Source organism: Vipera berus, assembly GCF_964194415.1.
Source record: "Vipera berus genome assembly, chromosome: 4".
NCBI classification, from domain to species: Eukaryota; Metazoa; Chordata; class Lepidosauria; order Squamata; family Viperidae; genus Vipera; species Vipera berus.
Genome location: NC_138206.1, coordinates 47,620,037 through 47,640,400, shown reverse-complemented (window position 1 = coordinate 47,640,400; position 20,364 = coordinate 47,620,037). Strand labels below are relative to the sequence as shown.

The following is a 20,364-nucleotide window of genomic DNA, read 5'->3' as shown; positions in this document are numbered from 1 at the left end:
ATAATCGCTATTCAAATTGAGGCATGTCGTAATGTCTTACAAAGTTTTGAAATTCCTTAGTAGTAGTCAGTCGCTCGGTGCCAAATCTGGGCTATGGGTGTGTGTGTGTGTGTGATCAAAAACTTCCCAATGGAACTGCTTCAAACGTTCTTGGGTATGTCTAGCGGTATGCGGGCGAGCATTATCATGAACCAACACACTGGAAGTGGTGGCATAGAAAATCCCACCAAATGTGAAGATGCCAAAGGAGTACGGCTAGAGAAGTTCATGGAGCATGGTTCGACCATCCATTCAGAAGTCTACTGTGAAATGTTACAAAAACTCAGATGAGTCATCTATAACAAGCGTCGGGGCATGCTAACTTCCGGTGTGTGTTGGTTCATGATAATGCTCGCCTGCACAACGCTAGACGCACCCAAGAACTTCTGAAGCAGTTCCATTGGGATGTTTTTGATAGCCCAGATTTGGCGCTGAGCAACTACTAAGATATTTCAAACCTTGTAAGACGTTATGACAAGTACCTCAATTTGATTGGCAATTATGTCAAAAAGTAATGTAATGTTGTAGTTTTTTAATGTGTATAATAAAAGTTCTGTATCTGCAAATGTCTGTCATTGATAACAAAACGGAGGTTTATTTCCAAACTGCCCTTGTATTTTTCCCAATTCTTTCACCTATATGCAAGGTCAAGAGATTTAAAACATTTGCTGAAAGCCTAATTCAAGCCAATTTTCAATTTCATCTGACAAAAATATGCTGTTATTTTATTGTCTAATAAGATACCAGCACTTTGGTCTCATCAAGAAAATTTTGCCAAGAAAACATAGTTTTTTCTTGAAACATGATGAAAGGAATCAAGTAATCTGAAGGCTTGCCATAAAGTGACATAATTAGCTAGTAATACCTAATGTAAAATAATAATTGTTCACAATCTTCTACAACAGTTTCTATCAGTCAATTAGGGAAGGAAACAACTCTCTGAGGGGACTGAAAAAACAAATGGAAGCTCTTGTACATACAAAGTACTAAAACAGAGCTAATGGGATTGTTTTAATGCAAGCCAAAATTAAAGAACATATATATTAAGGATCTCACCATATGCATAATAGTTTCAGGATTCTTATCTTCTTGTTCAGTAAATGCTTTTGTGATTGCTCGTATAGAGTCTTCTTTCAACTGTTTTGAGAAATCAGCTGTTGAGGGCTGTTCCAAATACTCTGGTTCTTCTCCATGATTTTTGGGGAACAAAAAGGAAAAGTCTATTATAAATACATTAGCATGGTATCTATTTGGGACTTGATTTAATTAGTAGCAAAAAGAAACATACTTGAATGTTCTATTTGAAGTATTAGCTGCTATTAGGCGTAGATAGATTTAAGGCAGTATATATCAAGTACAGATGAATACTCTTGTTCTTGGGCATTCATGGCATAGCAGATTATGTGTGCTACTATAGTTTGATATTATTAATTATAATACTGATAAAAGAAACATTATAAAACTGTTTTCTTTACTAACCTTGGGCAGTAGATGATATAGGCACCCTGGGCATAGGGGATATTTTTTCTTGTTGAGCTTTCAGAGAAACCTGTGCATCCCATTCTTCTAACTCTTTTTCAAAACGTTTATTGTCTTCTTTAACAAAATCTTTTAAATCAGGAGGTAACGTATCCAATCCAACGATCATATGCCCAGTTTCCTTGTTAAATTCCTCTGTAAGAGATAAATGTATAAGGTCTTTCAGAATATCAAATCTTTATGAATTTCATCTACAGGTGACAGTTCAGACTTTATAAGTAAAGGGGAGACTAAACCTTTTTAAGTCCTTTTTTAAAAAAAAACCTTGACTATTATTTAATATTATTCTTTACTTCCTTCCATCTCTACCAGAGGTCCCCAACTTATAGGCCGTGGCCCACCACCGGGCCATGGTCTCTTGGCCACCAGGCTGCGTGAATAGCTGGCCAGTGCTTGTACATGCTCAACCCCCCTTTGCACCAGTGCTAGCCAAGCTGTGAGGTGTGTCGTGCTGGCGCTAGCCGAGCCATGAGCCTCACACGAGCGGTAGCAGCCCCATTTACAGAGTGTGCATGCTTGCGTCCCCGTTCACATGCATATGCGCACAGCCACATTAGCATATGTGCACTTGTGTGCATAAAGGTGCCTGCCCCTCCCATTCCCACTGGGCTGCCAACCCAGAAAGGTTGGGGACCCCTAATCTGTATAATGGTTTGCAGGTGGGTTAGTCAACCTCTTATTCATTCACTATCAATGCTTTGAAAAGCTTTAGGTGAACAATTTTTCAGCAAGAATTTGAGACCAGAAATCAGCTGGTTTAGTTTCTAAAGTATATGTGGGTAACTGTTCTTTAGGCAACTGTATGGAAAGGATTGAAGAAAATGGAAGCAATGCAATAAACAGGACATTTCTCCCCTGCCTTCCCCTGTAGCTCACAATGTATTTATACATGTACATACCTGCTTTACAGGATTTTTTTTCAATAAAAACTCTCTTTTACAGAGGCCTTTGTTTACAATTCAGCAGTACCCAAACTGAATCACAACAAAAAATTTAGACAGGCATGTTCAGATTAAACTATAGTTTCCTTGCCTCTCTAGATCTCAAGCAATATTAAGTATTATAATGTGATTTGTTAAGTAATATGAATATTGTAATATATTAAATTATTCCCACACAGGGAGAAACATTATATATTACCTTGTATAAAAAGTGGTTCTTTATCATTGATATACATTAAACAATAAGCACTTGCGTTCCTATAACCACCAAATGAGTCACGCTCAAGCTCTTCCCAAGTAGATTTTGTCACAGATATATCGTTGTACTTCATCCACCTCTGTTGATAACTGTCATAAATATATGCCCAATAATGTCCTGCATTAGCCTGGCCTTCATGAACTAACACCGCATGTAACCGATAAGGAACCTAAATCAAATAAAATCAAGATACAATGTATCAGCAACATAATAAAAATGCAAGAATGTTTTTGTTTTTCTGCTCATGCAAAGCTGTGCAACTACATTTTGGCAATAATAGTGATGTTTCTACTGCAGACTCTCCAGAATTTTGTTATGGTCCCATAGAGAGCATTGTATCTCCCTTTGAACTTACAGTATATACTGATTATGAATGGATGAGACAGGCAATATAAAACACATGAATGAGGTATTAACTATATCTGATAAAAAAGTTTCATGCATTTTCTTTCACTCGCCAATACCTGAAGTATTTCACAAGAATTGACCATTGTCATGTTTAAAAAGAGTATTAAAATCTATTTTATTTTCCAGTTTGACTCTGCATACGAATTTAGCAGACTGCCTATAAGCAAAAGGATTCTTGGAGAATAATTGATACATTTTGTACTTTTGTTGTTAACTAGACTCTACTACTTTCTTAATATATCATTTCAGAACTGTTTTATATCCACACAAATTCAACTTCAAGTTATGAATGGTGAACTAAAATAAATTACAAAAATATTGCTACAAACTGAAACTGTCAGAATCACTCTTATCTCTTGAAAAAATGGGATTGGAAAGTACATGACTAGGACTTGTTTCTGCTGAAGATTTAAATCTTAATCTCCAAAAACATAGGCATTTTACTTTAGACTCTTAACATGTACAAAGTATATCACTAATAAATGTTGTATTATACAGAAAGAGTACTTACTTGCAACATTGATTTGTCAGAGTACATTAGCTCAATTGTTCTCTGTATTCTAGCTATGCTTTCCTGCAAATCTAAAGTAAAAGAAGAAATGTCATCTTCTAAAATAATTATTGTGAATGATCTAAAATTGAATTTCTGTAAATAAATTGTATCATAACATTAGCTTGTTCAATATCAATCATGTATCTTTAACCAACCAGCCATCCACTCACCCATCCAATTGATAAAGGTGCCGCCCATTTATCCAGTGAACTCTGGGTGGCTATATAAATTTACTTTTTATTCAAATACTGTTTTTTATTACATCATCCAAATGTTGTTTCTGTCAATGCTGCAAACATTGACATGTTTTTGCACTGACAATATAAGAGGCAGCCTTTTGCTTTGTTTGGTTTTGAATCACTAAAGCGCAGGAGGAATGCAACCCGGATGTTTTGACGAGATAAGGGATAGCCGCTTCAGAAGGGAAGTGAAACTTCGTGTGTTAAATTAATTGGTAAATGTGATTCATGACGTGTAAATAAGGGAGGGAAATTCTGTATGATGTGGTGTGTTAAGGGGAGGAGAATTCAGATTCTGGCCTCCACCCATGAGTGTCGATGCTCTGATTTCATTATTATAGACTTTTTTGAAATACACAATCATGCAGTGTACTTTGATCTGTCTTATTAATCAGAACCATGACAGTTTCATTCTTTATATGTAATTTCACAAAATACATTATACCTTTGGAAAACAATAGGAATATCTGACTTCCAAGTTTCCCTCTTTCGGATTTTTTTTTTATTAAGGCAAACTCCGAATTTGTACCTCTAGTGTCGTTTTCCACCTCTTTTCTCCAACGGTGTAAACAGCCTTCTAATACTGACAGCTCTTCTTCAGTTATGTGCCGTGGTGCTGGATGCATGGGTAGGTCTGGAGGAATCCGTGACTGTGTAAATGGCTTGTGTATAACTGATCGCTGTGCAGGTGATGTGCTCTGTGTTTCTGTAGAAGGCCCCTGTTGTTCTGCTGTGCTACATTTGTTAAGAAAATGAAAAAATCATTGAAAAGAAACAAAAGCAATGTATTTTTCCAAATATTATTTAATATTATTAAAATTAATTTAATTATACTGTATTGATAGAATTAAACCACCAATAAATATACTTAATATTTGTACCAATTGTTCATATATATATATTTCCGTGAGATCCAAACCAAAAAGAACAGTTGCTATTATTTTTATTAAAAAAAACTAAAAATATGTTCCTGGTATTCCATCCCCATCCTTCATTTTTCTCAACATTTACTATTTCAGCTTTTGGAATCCTTTTGATCCCAACTATAAAGTTATTAATTTTCACAAATTAAGAAAGTTAAAATACATCTTTATTATCTTTAATTGTGAACAATTTCATTAAATGTTCAGTAATGTGATATCTTTTTTGTTGCAATTTAAAAATATATTACGACCAAATCCATTGGTAGTACCAACCGCATAAGGATGCACATACAACAAAAAAGTTTTCAAGATCAGTTTTACAAGATGAGGAAATGTTTATATTACTTAAACATTTAGTGACTATAGGTAGTCCTTGACTTACAAAAGTTCATTTAGTAAACGTTTAAAGTTACAACTGCACTGAAAAAAGTGACTTATGAAAATTGTTCAGTTACAATCTTTGCAGCATCCCCATGGTCATGTGATCAAAATTCAGATGCTTGGCAACTGGTTTGTGTTTACGACTGTTGCTGTGTCCCAAAGTCATGTGATCACTTTTTGTGACCTTCTGACAAGCAAAGTCAATGGGAAAGCCAGATTCACTTAATAACCAAGTTACTGACGTATCAATTGTAATTATTCACTTAACAACTGAAGCAAGAAAAGTCGTAAAATGGGGCAAAACTCACTTAACAAATGTCTCACATAACAACAGAAAATTTGGGCTCAATTGTGTTCATAAGTTGAGGACTACCTGTAAATGATTCAGGAAATTTAACAAGAAATATTCAACACCTCTGAGGCAGTTTTACCTTGGTATTGCATGTGTTGACAGAGGACCACTAGGAACAGCACTAGTACTAATATCCTCAATAGGAGATGTGCATACTGGTTTACTTGATGCAAACTCCAGCGCATACTGTAGGACATCTACCAAAGGGAATCGTTTAGGACCGGAACCATAGCTTAAATATCTGCCAATATATATCAAACGTTCTCATTAAAAGTGTTCTAAACACACTCATTTTATCAATCACACACAACTGTGATTTCTAACAATGGACGATACAGGTCTACAAAATGTCTACAAAACAACACAAACAAGATAGATGACTTACAGCCAAGTAAAATCTTTGTCATAAGTAGCTGCTCAGCCAATCTCAATGTATACATGTTGTACTTTGATAATAAAGGTTCATTCATTCAGCTGCCATTTAGTACTTTTAATCTGGATTAAAAGATTATTTAATTGATACCCTCTTGGTTTATTTTAATGCCAAGAGGCATCAATTAAAATTAGCCTAAACTCATGAAAGACAATAAACACAAATAACTTCTGGCAGAGAAAGCTACCTATAAGATATGAAATTTAAATTTTAAAAAGTCAGTAAACTAACTTCTATTATTATCTTCTGCTGGAGAATGTTCTATGTTACCTTTCTAATCGCTGCTGCAATACTGTGAGGTATTCTTTCAATCTCTTGATTTCATCTCGTTTTATTCGTGTAGTTTCTCTGTTTTTATGCATATACCTGTTAGAAAAAAACAATTATGATTCATCTGCACCATAGTTTAGCAATGTGGGCGATTAACACTTCTGCTTACCATTAGTGACATTGCTTAATTCTGGAATTCTGTGCTTAATTGAAATAGGTGAAGAAATTCAAGTCTGTTCCTTGCTTTCCAAATATGATAACATTACATTTTCAATTGGTCAAATTTATATATATATATATATATATATATATATATATATATATATATATATATATATATATATATATATATATATATATATATATATATATATATATATATATATATATATATATATATATATATATATATATATATATATATGAATGATGTATGTATGTAATGTATGTGTATATATATATATATATATATATGTATATATGTATATATGTATATATATATGTATATATATATATATATATATATATATATATATGTGTGTGTGTGTATATATATATAAATAAAAGGTGGCCTTCATATGTTCAAAATTGAAATATATTCTAAAGCAAAAGGCAACTGCTTCTGAAAAGCTTTTTAGAGGTATGACAAGGAGGTTGCAAAATAGTAAAAAAATCCTGTTTATTGTTTCACCTTTATCCAGATCCAAAGCTTTTATTTCCAGGGTCATATCCAATATATTTACTTTCAGATATTACTCATCTAAAAGAATGATTAAATTTTTATGTTTTAAAATTTTCTTTATGTTTTAAAATAAAGTTTTACAAAGTGTTTATAAGTTTTGTAAGATTTGTATTTTTAAAAAAATTACATTTCTATGTACCAGAGTGCATACAATTAGAAGCCATAGCAATGACTGAATGAACAAAAGCTCTAGTTCTCTTGTAATTAATGCAAGCCTCCTAATTCATCAAGTTTTCTTTTAAAAAATTTTTTTGCCTCAATGAAAAAACAGTCACAAAAATAACCCAAGTTTATGATGTCATTGACCAACAATTAATTTCCCCCCTAACAGAAAACACAAAGAATATAAAAGCATAGCTGCATTTCATCCTTCCATAATCAGTGACAATTTTGATGAGCAGCCAAAATTTTGGAACCTGTTATATAATTCTAAAATTTGTCCATAGAGGGAACACAAAAGTCTCCTAAGCAACAAGATAATTTATGAATCATAGGATATGACAAAGTTATCGTGAAAATCCGTAGAAAAGATTCAGTAAAGGAAAGCATTTACTTTCAGTAAAGAAATGTTCAATTATACCTCCTCCACAAAGGCAACCCTCCCCAAGTCCTGCCGTGCTTCTCATCATGGCAGAGCTGGTATTCCTGGGAAGGATGAGTAAAGTGCTACAAATATATGCTAAGAGGATATACTGTATGTCAGGTGGGGTCATCCTAGTTGCCCAGCAAAAATAAGCAAACACCTATATTGGAGAGCAGTGATATAAGGCAGATGACGACTTTAGATAATGACAAAGGCATCAATCCACACTGCACAGAATGTAATGGTAAAACATTCCTGCAATTTTACCAAGAAAACCACATGCATGGAAAGTATAGATTTAACAATATAATGCTGGATGATGGGGCTCCTTAAGTCAGATGGATATCAACACGATACTGAGGAAGAACTAAGAATCTTCCTGAATATTAATTACGTTTATATGAGTGATTAAAAGCTTTCATAATTCGGCATAGAGGGGGGAAAAAACCCTGAAAGTTGCAAAGCAGAAACGTGAAAGCATGAACATGGGAAAATGCAACAGAAACGTGAAATGAAACAAACGTAAATTGACATCTTAGGCCAGCGGTCGGCAACCTGAAAAAGGAAAAGAGCCACTGGGAACCGGTTCCATCACACACACAAAAAAGTGGGAGCCGCGTGCGTGCGTCCATGCACGCGCATGCGTAAAAAACATCTTGCGCATGTGCAAAACGCTTTTTCCTTGCGCATGCACGGACGCCCGCGGTTGCCACCTTCCTGTGTGTGTGATGGAACCGGTTCCCAGTGGCAGCGGCGCCGCCGCCTTCGGCAGCCTGTAAATGTGCCGCGGCACCTCTCCCAAAGAGAGGAGGGCGGGGGCCTGCAAACGGGCGGCGGCGGCTTTCCTCCTCTTTGGGGGAGCTGCCGCGGCACGTTTGCAGGCTGCCGAAGGCGGCAGCTCTACAGGCGGGCCGCGGCAGCTGTTGCAGCCTACGGGCGTGACATTCGGCAGGGCCCCTCTTCGCAGCATGGCGCGAAGCCCTCACCCCCCACGGACGCGCCCTCCTCGCCACGGGAGCCACCCCCGCCATCCTCGCACACGCCTAGCGCAGGCCCACCTTGTCTTGGTCCCGTGACCAGCTGCCGGCATCTGTATGCAGCCCCGTTACTGCGGCCTTCCAGCGAGCCGGGGAAGAGCGCGGCCGCCGGGACGACCCAGCAGCCACCGGCGCCTCCCTCGATGCCCCAGCAGCCACCGGGGCCTTCCGGAAGGCCGGGGAACAGCCGTGGAAACGCGCAGCCGGCCGACATGACCCAGTGCCGACGCAGTGGGCCGAGGAAGAGCGCAGGGGTGGGCGCAGGGGTGGGGCAGGAGACACGGAAGGGTGGGGTGGTAAAAGGGGGTGGGTGTGGTTGGCGTTGGGGGTGGGGGGGTATATAACAGCGTTGGTTGCAGGTAGCAGCCAACGCTGACTTTGCTTTCTTTCGGATCATTGTTTGCCGTTAGTATTCGCAATAAACTTTTTTCCTGGAAACTCAGCTCACGTTCCAGCTGCGTTTCTTCGTTACTCTTCCGGACAGGCTGAGAGCAGCTTTCCGGATGGGCGGCGCCGTTTTGCATGCGCAAAACAGTTTTTTCTTGTGGACGCGCGCGGTTGCCATTTTTTTATGTGTGATGGAGGGGGGGAGCGATTACTGTCTCGCTACTAAAACGAGGGCCGGCCACTCCGCTGGGGCGAGCGTGCCTGTCCTGCTCCCTTTCTCTTCCAAGCGGCGCTGCTCAGCGGAGACGGCGACGACGACCTCGGAGTCACAGCCTAGGAATGCTAAGAATGCGGGGCGGCCGCTGGCAGTGGAAGGCAGGAAACATCAGGGCTTGAGATCTCGCTTTCCCCCCCCTTCCTCCCTCTCTCGTGCTTTACATACACACACACACACACACACACACACACACGCACACGCACACACACACGCACACGCACACACACACAAAAGCACAGAGAGTTCCCCTTCCCCCTTGTACAGGAATGAAAGGCCCCCCGAAGGAAGCCCGGCCTCTTCACCGCACCGATCCGCTGAGGAGGTTCTTTCAAGCGGGAGACGGGCAGAGCAAGATAGCCGAAGAAGAGACTCCTCAGACGGCACCGTCTTTTTCTTCCCCTCCAGCTACTGGCTCTGAGCCCCAGCTCGCGGGTCTGCCTGGCGGCTTTGCGCGAAGCTTGCCGGGGTCGTTTTGAGATTTACACGTGTCGTTCTCGGGGGGAAAGGGGTACCCGACCTATTCCCCCCGTTGAACGAGCCAGGGGAGGGCAAGCGCCTCTGCGGGCAGGGAGGGAGGAGCGGAGAGAAAGGGACGTTTGGGGTCTCTCGCCAAGGGGTGTAAGCCGAGGAACCCCGAAAATCGGTTTGAGTAAAAAAGGAGGAGCTTTGGCAGGGAGGGAAGTGAGGTTGGAAAAGCAGGCCGGGCGAAGGAAGGGAGCGGAGGCGGCAGCTTTGCAGACGGGCCGCGGCAGCTTTCCCAAGAAGCGGCGCCGCTGCCCGTTCGCGCGGAGGTACGCATGCACCTCTCCAAAGGTTTGGGGAGGTGCGCGCGCACCTACGGTCGTTCGGAGAGGTGCGCGCGCACCTCTCGGAATGGGCAGCGGCACCGCTTCTTGGGAAAGCTGCTGCGGCCCGTCTGCAAAGCTGCCGCTTTTGGCAGCTTTGCAGACGGGCCGCGGCAGCTTTCTCAAAGAGTGGCGCCGCTGCCCGTTCGCGCGGAGGTACGCGCGCACCTCTCCAAAGGTTTGGGGAGGTGCACGCGCACCTCCGCCCGTTCGGAGAGGTGCGCGCGCACCTCTCCAAACGGGCGGTGCCACTCTCCATTTGGAGAGGTGCGCGCGCACCACTGCCCGTTCGAAGAGGTGCGCGCGCACCGGGCGGCTGGGAGCCGCAGGAGACGGCTCAAAGAGCCGCATGCGGCTCCGGAGCCGCGAGTTGCCGACCCGTGTCTTAGGCAATAGCAAAATGAGATGGGCTGATCAGAAGTTTCAATCTTTCAGTCAGAAAGACTATTTCACACTATTTATTACTAAGAATATAAAAAAACAATGAAGGAACGTGTTGCTTTTATAGTTAACAAGTGTACAGCAAGCACAGTACTTGGTTACAATGCAATCCATGACTAAATTCCATGTTGTTCTGTGATAACCCTTTAATATGATGATCACTCCAGTTTATGCTCCAATTCAAAGATGCAGAAGAAGAGTGTTATGACCAAGTTCACTTTGAAATCAGGAGACAATGCAAGCAATATCTGTTGCTTGTGACTGAAGACTAAAATGCCAAAGTTGGAAATATTAAAAAGGGGGAAATGTAGTTAGTTGGATTGTATGCTTTATGAAACTGAAATGAAACAGGAGAACAAGTTATCAATTTCTGCCACTCCACTAATTTCTCCGGTTAATACTGTCTTCAATCATACAAAACAGATGGCATATATAAGAAAGAAATCTATTATTGCTATATGATTGCTACAAGGAGGCAGAAAAGCTATAGCACCAAAGACATGGCCAGGTGCTGGCTATGGAACAGATCACAAACTGCTTGCTCATGTAGAAGTTTCAAGCTAAGCTAAAGAAGAGAAAGAAAGCCCGTCAATTTACCTAATCGGATCTTGGAACATATACCCACCATTGTCAAAGAAAACACGAGGATCATTTCAAAGTCCTGAATCTCATTGATAAAGAACCAGAATTATGGAATGAATTGAAGTCATTAAGAATGAATGTGAAACAATTCATTGAAGGAAGAAAAGAAAAGAAACTGAATGTCAGAACAGCAGAAATTGTCGAGGCAGAAACTTCAGAAAGGAACGGAGAGAAAAAAAAGAGTTTCAGAAAACTCTTAGAAAAGACAACATTACAGCAATATCGATAGAGATACTGAAGAGAGAAACACACAAGGAAAAACAAGGAATATCTTTCAAATTTAATAAATAAAGATCTCTGAACTCAGGAGGAGTTTCCAACCTCAAATAGATATACTAAAGGATGCTAATGGACTGATAATAATCTATTGGAAGAGGTCAATCTACATTCCGATACCAAAAAAAGAAGGCTAAACAGAGTATGCAAACTATTATATAACACACATAATTTCACATGCTAACAAAATAATTATTAGGATCATAGATTAAAGTCCTATATGGAAAAGAGATGCCAGATGTTCAACCTCTAATTTTTGTCACAAGAAATAATGGGAATAAAAAACAAACGGACAGTATATTTTGTCACAATCCTATATCTAACTGTAGCAACTAGATTATTCTCTGAATATTATATCCCAAATTATATTACCCTGCTATCAAGTTCTATAAAGAGCTGTACCTGTCCAGGTATAAAACCGGAGGGAATTCTAATTTGTTGTGTATCTTTTCTGGCCTTCCCAAAGCTTGATTGAATTCAAATCTTGAGAGCTCAAAGGTCAAGACCGGAGGTAGCTCAGTAAACCAGTGCTGGCAGAAAACAGAAAAAAAAAGAATTTCAATCACATCAATTTTTTAAAAAAAATTAACTGTCCATATAGAACATATTTCTATGTTCTAAGAACAAATGTATTTTGCAGCACAGATTGATACACTTAAGTCTTACCCAACTTGGTGACCTTAGATGTGCTGGACTACAACTGTCATCCTCAAACAATACATTCAAGCTATCCATGTTACTGGCAGATGCTTTTTTTAAATGTGGGGGAAATGATATATATGCTTTCAAATAATGCTTCTACTGTTAATAAGATCCAGATCTTAATAAAAATGGCAGTCAATTAAATATATGTTTGAACAATATTAAGGAAATTCATAACAATTACAAACTATGTTGAAACTACAATTACATTATAATTGTAGTCAGCATACGCTGAACTGTTAGCATACATTGTTTACCTTCCACAACTTTCTGAAACTAAAACCTGTTTTTAGCTTCCCTTCTACTAATCTTTCATGTTAGATATGATCAAAATGATTACACAAACATAGTGTGGTATCAGTACCTACATTAATATTCTTATTTATCAAACTGGTTTTATTTAAAAAAGACTATACCTTGTCCAAGGTAATAATTGGTATTTCTACAGCAATCTATTTTTATATCATGATCAACAAATATATTTGTTTATTCAGTCCCTGTTGATAGTTCTGTGAATTGATACTATGCAATCTGACTTGTGTTCAAAGTTAAAAATTGATTAAAGTGCTACAATAACACGTTAAAATTGAAAACAGCACTCCATACTTTTTCTTTTTTTTAGACATATATTTAATCTAATTTACTGACCTTGGAACATTATATCAAAATGTGTCAGATGCATACAAATTTCAATTTTGCAGTGTCTGTTTTCTAGAAAATGAACAGATCTGTTCTCTTTATTCCAACTCACTAGGCTGAATTTTGGATGGAGTAATTGCACTGAGAAACTCTTTAGTAAAGGTGTTGTCCTAGAACCTTAGAGAAGACCAGGACAAAAAAAATGGGAAAAATGTTAACTACAAAGAAAGCCCAATAGTTGTGGAGATATTTTTAGACACATTTCAGAAACTAACTCCTATTCAAAAAGTAACTTGCTAACAAACTTATCCACATAATTCCTTTAAGTAGCTACGGCATAATAGAAGGTAGTCCCTACAATAAGCTTAACCTGTGATTAAAAAGTGAACATTTCCACTAGTTGAAAGATCCAAAACATTGGTCTGGGATATTACAGATAGGAGACATTTCCATATCTATTCAGACATGAAATTTTTTTATCAAGTATGACTGCCGATTTGTTAAGACAAAAATCTATGTTTTAAAATTCTAACGTCATATTCCATATATTACAAAAATGCACATAATTCACATACAAAAATATATATCCATTGTCTGCCAAACAAAACTATTTGACCAACCTTTAATACCAACCATACACAACTGAATGTATTTTTATACAAGTGTTAAATATTACAGTAAAGAGGTGGGGAGTCTTCTTAAGTCCAATATTATTCATTTTATTAATGCATTCCTACCTGAACAACCTGGATTTTTTATGCTGGTTCTAATAACAACCCTGTCCTTAAGATGACACTCTAAGGCTCTCTATCTACATAAACAGCAAAGAACAAGAAAACATTCTGACTTGGACACATTTAAAACTCGAAAATTTGCATTTCTCAATTTATCAATGTACGGAAGGCTACCTTGCTTCTTTAATACAGTGGATATAGAATACCCTGTTTTCAAATGTAAAATAATAAGAGCAAGATAAATAACTTCAGATTTTTTTACCACCTTTAATACAACATATAAGATATATAATTCCACTGAAAAACAACCTATAATCTTTTGGAGGGAAAATAACAATAAAAAACTTACAATAATGTGGTTGCTTAAATATGCATACCCTCTCACAAATAGGAAAGTGACTTTCAGAGTTAACCAACTGAAGGGGAGCTGACCAAGCTGAGCCCAAGGAAGATGTCAAGCACATCATCAGTCTCAAGTTTCTTCGTCACCCACACGAGATTTAAATCCATCCACCTTGAATTCCCTTGACTCTTATCTAAAGCCATTTGCTTTGACCATTAGTGGTTCAGATTCTTGTAGAAAGTGTTAGTGTCAGGACCCACCCCAATCCACATCTTAGGAAGACAAAAACTCTTGGAGTCAGTTCTAGTCCAAAAGGAATCTTTACTAGGACATGCTTGGTTGTGGGAATACAAGACAGGACTTAGTATTGTTTTACAAATTGAAATTTTATAAAGGGTACCCGGTTCAACCCCACTTCCCTCAACCCCATTTGGTCAGCCCCCATCCTTCTACTTCATGTCATCCCTTTCGTGGGAAAGAAAAAAAGGAACTTCGAATCTTTATGGTTATTGCCTTCTTCCTCTCCCAAATTAAAAGAAAACACAAGCCAGATACCTTCCTCCCTTTTGATCCCCCCAGTTCAAAAGGTTTCCTTGGTCTTTGAAATAACCTAAGGCAGGCTGAATCCACATATGCTCATCCTTCCTCGGGAGATGGCAGAATCCGTATGGGGGGGATAATGTTTTAAACATACATTTATGAATGTGATATAAATGGATTCTGACATCTAGAATGCATTAAATCTATATTCATTTCAATCACTTTGGTTCCTGATTTCTTGCACCTGACACCAACCACATTCAAACTGGCATTAAAATAGAAGTCAGTACGCATTTGCCATCAATTAAAGTTCAGCTGCTCTGATGGGATTTTTCTTACATTTATTGAGTTGCCTTTTATAGCTAAAGCCATGATCTGCACAGAGCTTACAAAGCATCAAAGGAATTTCATTGTTGGAAGGTATTAGTCAGGAACAGGGTACAAAACAATTCCCAGGCATTAGATATACTACAGAACACAGTGAAGACAGTCATCAACAAGTAGAAAAAATTATGGCACAACAGTGACATTACCAAGAATTGGATGTCCCTCCAAAATTGATGGAAAAAAACCAAGAACACTGGTCTAAGCGGGTGGCAAGAGGCCTACAGCAACATTAAAGGAGTGTGGCAATTTCTACACGTGACAACAATCTCCCAGGTTCTTCATATGGGGTAGGGTGGCAAGACGTAAGGCTTTTCTTACGAAGAAAAACATACAAGCCTGCAAAAACCTGACAAAAGCATGTGGGAAAATGCATTATGGCTTGATGAGACCAAGGTTGAACTTTATGGCCATAATTCCAGAAAGTATGTTTGGTGCAAAAGTCAAGCACTCTGGTGGCAGCATTCTGTTTTACAGCTGAAGCTGGAACTGGAGTTTTAGTCAAGGTGGAGGAAATTTTGAACAGTTGCAAATATCATTTTGGCACAAAACTGTCAGGCCTCTGCTAAAATGCTGAAGATGAAAAGGAATTTCATCTTTCAACACGACAACGACCCAAAACATACTTCCAAATCAACAAAAGAATTGCTTCACCAGAAGATGATTCAAGTTTTGGGATGGCACAGTCAGAGCACAGACATGAATCCAATTGAAATTCTGGGGGAGTGACCTGAAAAGGGCTGATCACAGGAAATCCTCTTGCAATCTGACAGATTTGAAGTGCTTTTGCACAGGGGGCAAAGATTCCCAAGGCAAGATGTACCATGCTGATAGCCTCCTACCCTGAAAAACTGAGTGCTGTTAGAAAATCAAAAGGTGATTCAACAAACTATTAGTTTAAGGGTGTGCACACTTACACAACCATGCTGTTGTATGTTTTTTATAGTTATTTTTCCCTTTAAAAGTTTCAGTTTGTTTTTAAGTTGAATTATACAGCTTAAAGGTGTAAAAAATTCTGAATTGATCTATCTTGGTCTTTATTTTTTTATATCTCAAAAACCTGGCCTTTTAACACATATCCTTTAAGTCTACATATCCACTCTATCTTTTTGAGTGAACACTGTGTAGTGGCCCATCAATACTTAATAATAAATCTCAAAGACAGAACACTCATAATAAGAGGATAGAATTACTTTTTATCAATTATCCTGCTGAATTTTTTTTTTAAAAAAAAAGCTCCAGGAAGGTTAAGGAGCAGAGAATTGTTACAAGCTTAATACAATCTCTTACCATTTTGTTCTTGAAAATATTATTTTGCCCATGACAGCTCAAAGAAACACTATGCATAAATATTTCAAACAAAAATATTTTATTTTTCATTAAATAAGTTACAAAAAATATTTTAGAAACCCTCCTCCTCTTTTTTTGCTACTGTGAAGAACAAATATGGAACAATGATGGGGTATATTCAGATATAGGTCAAATGAAGCCATACTACACTTAAGCTTTAAATATGCTGTGTAAAAGGAATTAGGTTTAATGGATGATAGAACCTGAACAAGGCCAACCTGAACTAGATAAGATAGCTTGAAGCCATGGCTTGAACTAAATATTGCTTAAATGATATGGAAAACTTTCTCTGAAGAGCTGTGGACTGAATATAACATTATTATATAAAGTTTTCACTAGGCTTTTCTCCCAACTCAACTGTGACTTATATACAACCAACATTCATGGAATAGTTTAATAGATCACAAAGATATTACACATTCTGAGAAACTACTTTAAATTTTTAGATAACTATTTTGAGACAAACTATATAGACAGCTACGTCATAGTGCATCAATCAGATGTGGAAAAACAAGCTTTATTTTAACAGAACACTGATGCTGAAATGAAGTTTAGTACGTAAATTTACACTATTATATCTTGCTTTATGAATGTATTTTGTGTGGAAGTAAAATATGGAAATACGAATTGTTTCTGCTTTATTTTCTATTTTTTAAATTTTAATAAATGCCATAATAAAACCAATCACTCTTAAAAAGAGTTCGAAACTCTATAGGAACATAAGAATGAAGTGCTTTGGGGAACCAAGGATAGAACATTTTGAGTAGACTAATTTATTATTTGGTTACCGATAAAGAAGAGACAATGAAAGCAAATCCCATTAAGAAGAACAGAAGGAAAAAATTGGTTTAACAATTCACAAATACCAGTTTTAATTTGAAGAAAAGTGATGTAATGAACAATGAGAATCCAATCAAATAACAATCAATAAAACTGGGAATGACGAGAGCCAGTTTGTTCTAGTGGTAAAGGCACCAGGCTAGAAACCAGAGCTTATGAGTTCTAGTCTTGCCTTAGGCACATAAGCCAGCCAAGTGACTTTGGGTCAGTAGTTCTCTCTCAACACACAATTTCAGCCCTGGGGAACAGGCCAGTCCATTCCTTTCACATACATAGGTTTATAGATCAACACCTGGTTGATATAAAAAAAAGCAGCTCTCTACATGCTCAAATGTTAGGAGAAAGAAAGAAGGGAAATTAGGGGAACATATGAAGCAGAATGTCGAGAATATAAAATATGCTGATTCAGAAAAATGGGGAACTTTTTAATATGTCAGGGACCAAGCTGCTAAATAATGTATAGCTTTAAGCCTTTAGCCTTTGTCCCAAAATATCAAGTCATTCTATTCTTTAATTTTTCTTATCTGGTAACATAATTTTTATCTTTAGCAATGTTTTACCTTTCTTAACTTTTCTCTGCGATTTTCTCTAAATCTGAAAGCCATCTAGGAATTTGCAACTACTATTAAGAGTCAAAATATTTTCTTTTATGCTTAAAAATTTATAATTTTTAAGTATGCATATGTAAGTGCAAGTTGGATGTTGTGGTTAAAGACATTGTTAGACACCAGGAAACTGTGAGTTCCAGTCCTGCCTTAGGAATAAAAGCAGCTGGGTGACTGGCCCAGTTATATTTCTCTAGGAAGAGGCAATGGCAAACCACATTGCCATGAAAACTGCATGGACTTGTCAGTTGCCAAAAGTAATTTAAAGGTACCAAAGAAAAAGTACAGTCACATTGGAATGCAAAGAAAAAACTTTTTTAGCACTTTAAATATTGTATCATATAAATTAATCTGCCACTGATTACGCTCTGACTAGTTTATCATTTATTTGAATTTAATCACTAAAATTATACAATTGTCTCACCTAATTTAATCTTTTGATTTTATATTATAAATGGTATGAATAGTTTTATATCATTATTTCAGTGTTTTTCTCTGATGTCACCAGTATGCTTGTGGTTTAAATACTGGTTTTATTTACTTTTTTATGAAATTTTGATTCAGTGATCACCTATCAGCTTTCTGGAGCTGAGGATAAAGGAGATAAAAGGAACCCTGCTTCCACATTTCAGGATATAGACTTACGCTCTTCAAACATAAATTTTAGAATTGGTCCAGGTCCAAATAAACATAAAGTGTATTAAGCTCTTCTTTGTTTGTGTAAATAAATGATGTGCCAAAATATGTTGTGTCATCTATATTTTAAACTAGGTGTGCTTCATGGAAAGGGTTATTGGTATTGCTAAATGTCTAATAATATCACTTACCTCCTGACCAGATTTTCCAGAATTTTCTGAGTGTAAAGATTCAATCTCTCCTTCAACCATGGCAGCTTCTAGGCACTCATGAAGATCTTTGAAGCCATTAACTTGAAGTGGATACTGGCCAAACATCTCTGTATTTTCAAATTTCTTCCCTTATCAGAAAAGGGAGGTATAAGGTTTCAATAGAAAACATACAAAGTCAACATTATTATCTTATTATAAAGCTGTTTAAACATGACCTAACTGATCTGTCAAATATGATTTCAAATGTCTGCTACTCTACATGATATTAGAAGTTGTAATTAAATACTAGGTTCCATCCTCCTCCCGCTCCCCCCCCACTCCAAAAAATAAATAAATCCCAGAAACGTAAGAATGTTTAAGCTGGAAAAATGCATGTTTCTTCCCAGTATATAAAAAGAATGTTAAGTGGGACATTTTCTCTGGGTGGGATAGTGGATGGAGGAATACTTTTTAAAAGCCTTGTTAAGGCTATTTTAGGGCTTTATTATTAAACTAGTATTTAGTACTACATTTAGTATTAAAAATTAGTGAGAGAATTGAACTACAAATATACGCCCACTCAAAATTAATACCTTCAAGAAATCCAGCTGCTAAAAATCGTCCATAAAACAGTTCTACCATTGGGTTCTTTGGCTTCTCTCCATTCCTAAAGACACAATTACCTTTGTTAAAATTAAATGCAAATTATTCCATATATTTTAATCAAATGGTTCCACATAAATATTTGCATTCAATGGAACTCCCTCCAATATATTATACTCATAATCTATAGTAGTCAATTATAATTATTTTGAGGTTAATTTTATTATCATCATGAAATTGGTATCCAAATTTTCAACCAGAATCCATGAAATGGTTTTCAACTGTATTCAAATATTAATTTCTTTAAAACATTTTAATTCAAGCAAGGTAAATGATTTCTCCACATAAGCCAAATATTTATGATAAATCTGATAGTGACCGCAAACCACTCCTAAACTGATCTTGAAATAGCAGCATGATGAGTAATTTCATACTATATTCACAATATCTAGAAGGGGAGAGAGCAATCCAGATAATCTAGGACAAAAATATGAAGTTACATCTGCCTGTTTTACTCTTCTACCAGTTAATCTTACATGACTGTACAGATTAACATTTTTCATCTAAGCTACCCATATTCAAAAATATTGTGTTGTGTTGCATTGCATTTCAGTATCATAATAGATTACAAGAGTTGAGCTACGTAAGATTTCTGATGCTAAATATTCAGTGAATGACATGTTAAAATACACTCAATTATAAATTAATCTTTATTACTACAAGAGTTACTTACTGTTCCTCTTCAGCCTGGATCTGAAAGGCATCTTCTAACCAATCCAACAGCTTATGTGTGAATTCGCTCACATCTTGCTGTTGAGAAATAATAAACAAACACATGAAGACAGGAATACAGGAAAAGTCACTGGAAAATATGTGCAAGAGTTGGAAGTGCAAAAGGCACTGTAATACACAACATGAAAAACAAACAGGACTTTGTCATTGGAGAACTAACAGAAGTTTTACATTGGAGTTTGCTAGGAAGTTCCTGACATATTTTCTAGCCTGAAATTGGAGGGATAAAGTATAAATAGAAATATTTCATTAATGGTGATGAAGTGAGAAACATAATTTCAATGGCTACAATCATGCCATTTTTCTTTGCCAAAATAGCCCAGCATATATTTGTAGCAAGCACAGGACTTGAAGAAAAATTACAATGAATGGAGCACTAAGTGACCAACTCACTAAAGTGGACTATATTTTACTAAACCAATAGAAGCTGAAAGATGA

General features: G+C 37.2%; 1 protein-coding gene across 7 annotated transcripts in view; it reads right to left on the bottom strand.

Moving 5' to 3' along the window:
• The window catches only part of USP25 (ubiquitin specific peptidase 25), a 75,728-nt gene that overhangs the window by 22,226 nt on the left and 33,138 nt on the right, over positions 1-20,364 (bottom strand). For 4 of the 7 annotated variants that reach the window (XM_081326786.1, XM_081326788.1, XM_081326789.1 and 1 more), the window contains exons 8-18: positions 19,868-19,944; positions 19,125-19,198; positions 18,532-18,680; positions 11,970-12,097; positions 6,338-6,433; positions 5,714-5,875; positions 4,508-4,713; positions 3,698-3,768; positions 2,719-2,947; positions 1,519-1,713; positions 1,096-1,226 (exon numbers count right to left, since the gene is read on the bottom strand). In XM_081326786.1, the coding sequence (XP_081182912.1) occupies positions 1,096-1,226; positions 1,519-1,713; positions 2,719-2,947; positions 3,698-3,768; positions 4,508-4,713; positions 5,714-5,875; positions 6,338-6,433; positions 11,970-12,097; positions 18,532-18,680; positions 19,125-19,198; positions 19,868-19,944 (1,518 nt within the window). The remainder of the gene's footprint in view (positions 1-1,095; positions 1,227-1,518; positions 1,714-2,718; positions 2,948-3,697; positions 3,769-4,507; positions 4,714-5,713; positions 5,876-6,337; positions 6,434-11,969; positions 12,098-18,531; positions 18,681-19,124; positions 19,199-19,867; positions 19,945-20,364) is intronic. The other 3 variants (XM_081326787.1, XM_081326790.1, XM_081326792.1) reach the window with 1 other exon arrangement.